The sequence below is a fragment of the Vigna angularis genome, chromosome 7 (genome assembly GCF_016808095.1).
Source record: "Vigna angularis cultivar LongXiaoDou No.4 chromosome 7, ASM1680809v1, whole genome shotgun sequence".
In the NCBI taxonomy this organism is placed as follows: domain Eukaryota; kingdom Viridiplantae; phylum Streptophyta; class Magnoliopsida; order Fabales; family Fabaceae; genus Vigna; species Vigna angularis.
In genome coordinates, this window is record NC_068976.1 from 2,651,075 (window position 1) to 2,655,515 (window position 4,441).

The following is a 4,441-nucleotide window of genomic DNA, read 5'->3' on the forward strand; positions in this document are numbered from 1 at the left end:
GGACAAGTAAAAGACACCTTGTAGGTGCTCACTAAGTTCCCAATAATGTCTCGTTTTGTCCATTGTCGATTCTGTCATCTCAGACAACAAAAGCTCCAAATTATGCCTCGGATAAAACAACTGACCAAGTCTTATTCTGAGCCATTATTCATACTATACGACTTCAACTTATGATATACATGCCCAACAATTATTTTTTTCCCCTTTGGCGCTCGTAATTATTCGCTACACTGATCAAAGTTCGTAAATTTCTAAATATCACAATCTTTTGTGTTAGTGATGGGAGTTTGAATTATATTATAATATCCCAAAATATAGCATACGGTAGATTTATCACATATAATAATAATATGATAGATCAGTTCTTCAAGAGTTAGTAAAGTATTTAACATTACAGCTATCTAAAAATAACCATAAAACTAAAAACTTTACAGAGTAACATAAGTCTGATACAAAACATAAGAAACTAAACCGAACGGTTCTACAAACAAACTTATACAATTCATTACATACCGAATGGTTATACAACACACCGTATAAACCGATCAGTTTACAAAAGATGAGTTAAGCCTAAAGACCGAACGGTCCTAACTAAGCTGCAGGATCTTCACCTTCTAGCGCTTGTTTCACTGAACACTCATCGCCTTCTGCTCACATCCAAAAAATGATCATTGCAAGAGAAAAGACAATCGAACGGACAATACAAGATAACACAAGAAAGTAGGGTAAGCTAATGTAATTTAATTATAAATACATTTATACATTTCATACAAGTTCGAATCATGTGAAACCGAACGTTACCTCATGCCAACAACAAATACAAATAATCACATACAAACCGAACACCACAATATATATATATATATATATATATATATATATATATATATATATATATATATATATATATATATATATATATATATATATATATATATATATATATATATATATATATATGGAACACTATGACTTGACCATCCGAATTGTATGAATATGTAGCTACAGTCGTCCTTGCACTTGTGGTAGTGTAAAACCTGACACCAATCAAGCTACTACCCAAGGTTAATCCCATAATACCTACCTCGGCACCCTCAGGTGGTAGGACCTCTTGCTATTCTCACAAATGAAATATCTCTCTATGTAAGAATGATACTCATAGAATTTCAGGATGAACGCCAGCTTAGCATATCCATATTCATACTTTAAAATTCAATAACCATCCACGAGACATTCTGCCTTGGAATTCTCTTCCACAGTATTTGAACATTAAAATTCTCTTCCTCTTGATTTTTGTAACTCACCATCTACCGATTGCTTCTCTCGTATTCGGCTCAACAGTTCACTTTCTACTATTAAGCGACAACAGCTGATATTGTTCGGTTCTAACTCAACTTGTAGCTTCAAGTATCTAAAGCTCTCAATCAAATTCCATTCTCGGACCATCATTGCAGACACATGCACGGTCTTCCTGCTCAAGGCATCAGCTACTACATTAGCTTTTCCAGGATGGTAAAGTAAATCAAATTCATAATCTTTTATGAATTCCATCCATCTTCTCTGCCTCATGTTTAGTTCCTTTTGATCAAAAAGATACTTCAAGCTCTTGTGATCACTAAACACCTGAAACTGAGCACCATATATAATGCCTCCAAACCTTCAAGGCAAAAACCACTACTGCCAACTCCAAATCATGCGTCGGATAATTCTTCTCATGAGTTTTAAGTTGCCTTGAAGCATACGCAACCACCTTCCCTTCTTGCATCAGTACACAACCCAATCCTTGGTAAGAGACATCACAGAAAACTTCAAAGGACTTACTCGTGTCTGGAATTACTAACACAGGAGCGCTCGTCAACCTTAGCTTTAACTCTTGGAAACTATCCTCACACCGATCGGTCCATGCAAAAGGTTGATCTTTCCTGGTCAACTGAGTTAACGGTGCTACTATCTTAGATAATCCTTCAATAAACCGCCTATAATAGCTCACTAATCCCACAAAACTCCTGATCTCAGTGACCGAATGAGGTTTCTCCCATTGAAGCACTTCCTACACCTTTGCAGGATCCACCGAAATACCGCCCGCTGAGATTACATGCCCTAAAAATTGCACCTCATCCATCCAAAAGTCACACTTGGACATTTTAGCATAAAGCTTCTTCTCTCTTAACACACCGAGCACCTTCCTGATGTGGTCCTCATGTTCTTCATGAGTTTTAGAATAAATAAGAATGTCATCTATAAAGACGACAACAAATTTATCTAGGAATGGTCTGAAGATACGATTCATGTAATCCATGAATATAGCGGGAGCATTAGTAACACCGAACGACATTACTACATACTTATAATGGCCATACCGAGACCGAAAGGCTATCTTCTGCACATCTCCCTCCTTAACTAAAATCTGATGGTATCCAAACCTCAGATCTATCTTAGAAAACACAGTAGCCCCATATAATTGATCCAACAGATCATCAATCCTTGGTAAAGGGTACTTATTCTTAATTGTCAATTTGTTCAGCTGCCTATAATCTATATAGATCCGAGAATTACCATATTTCTTCTTAACTAGCAGCACAGGAGCACCCCATGGTGATACACTTGGCCGAATCAATTGTTTATCCATCAACTCTTCAATTTGCTTCTTCAGTTCAGCTAGCTCCGCTGGAGCCATTCTGTAAGGTGCTATAGATACTGGTTCTGCTCTTGACACCAAATCAATTGAGAATTCCACTTCTCTAGGAGGAGGCAAACTAGGTATATCTTCAGGAAAAATGTTCGGAAATTCATTTACGACCGAACGATCTATCCTCTGCTTACACTGCACCGATCGGTCCAAACTCTGCTCACCCTTTACCACTTCCAAATGAGATAGTATCAAGAAGCAACTAGCACCTTCCATTTTATCCTGCCTCAACTGACCGATTGCCAATGACTCATGTTGCTCTTCATCTGGAAACAATAATTTCTTCTCACCATAATCTATAAGAATGCGATTGGCAGCTAACTAATCCATTCCCAATATTACCTCTAAACCTTGAAGAGGTAAGCAAATCAGGTTCACTTTGAACCGACGACCCTCAACCACTATTGGACATTTAGAACAATAAGTAGTCATCCTAACCTTCCCAACTGCTGGGGTTGACACCACCAGATCAAACTGAAGCTCATCTACTAACAATCCCAACTTCTCAACACATTCCTTCGAGATAAAGGAATGTGTTGCCCCCGAATCAAAAAACACACAACAAGATATTCCATACAGCAAGCAAGAACTGATAATAAGATTACTTGAACTTGCTGCTTCTGTTCCTGTTAGTGCATATACTCGACCAACAGCCTGAGCTCTTCCACCACCACCATCACCTCTTGGCTGAAACCTTCCTGCCTGTTGTGGTTGACCACTGGCTCTTCTTCCCAAATTATAGTCTCTCTCATAGTGCCCTACACTTCTACAACGATTACACCATCTGCTACTATCCTTCTAAGGACAAACTGATTGATAGTGTGGACCCCCACAAGTAAAACACCTCACATTCACAGGAATGTTTTGCTGCCCGAACGGTACTATAGGTCTTGGAGACTGACCTCTATATCTTGAAGAAGAAGGTCGTGTGTAAGGAATCTTCCTAGTACCGAGACCACTCCTGGAGGAAATTGATCCTCCAAGTTTCGTCTGTTGCCTTTGTTGTCTATCCAATTCCATCTTGGTCTTCTCTAAGACCTTGGCTCTTTCCACCAAAGAGGGAAACTCCTTGATACATAAACCAGCAACCATCAACCTGAGATCCCCTCTCAATCCATTCTCAAACTTTCTACATTGTCATTCTTCATCCATGGCCAGCGTATGAAACCTCAACAAATGTTTGAACTTATCTACATATTTAGATACTGACATCCCTCCTTGAATCAATTCAAGAAATTCCACCACCTTAGCAAACCGAACACTATCAGGGAAGTATTCGGCATAAAAGTTCATCTTGAAAATTTCCCAAGAGATGGGAGTATCGTTGCTTTCTAGTAGCATCCTCATGCTACTCCACTAGTGACTAGCTTCTCCCGTCAACATGTACTCAGAATATGCCAACCTATTGTCGTCCAGACACCTCTTGGCATTATAAATTTGTTCCATATCTCGGAACCACTGATCTGCTTCATCTAGGCTGCACTTGCCATCAAACTTGGCCGGATGGTGTTGAAGAAAACTCTCAAGACTCCACTCTGGCTGGTAATTGGCAGAAAAAGTAGATGGTCCAGCTGTAGCTCTGTCGATCGCCATCAAGTCCACATATTGTCTCTAAGACACTTCAGCTAATAACCGAGCAGTTTCCAAATGTTGTAACGCAACAATATTCTGTAGAACTAATGCAACATTATGTTGTTGCATTGCGTGAGTACCGACTCCATCATCCGCATCAAATCCGATGTATGAGAATTC

General features: G+C 39.0%; 1 protein-coding gene across 1 annotated transcript; it reads right to left on the reverse strand.

Moving 5' to 3' along the window:
* Positions 1-591: 591 nt before the first annotated feature.
* On the reverse strand, positions 592-4,036 carry LOC108336877 (uncharacterized). Its single transcript, XM_017573322.2, has 6 exons — positions 3,900-4,036; positions 3,592-3,818; positions 3,128-3,447; positions 2,114-3,010; positions 1,305-1,629; positions 592-647 (listed from the first exon to the last, which is right to left on the reverse strand). Exons 1-6 carry the CDS (start codon positions 4,034-4,036, stop codon positions 592-594), a joined length of 1,962 nt encoding a protein of 653 aa, XP_017428811.2.
* Between the last annotated feature and the right edge of the window lie 405 nt (positions 4,037-4,441).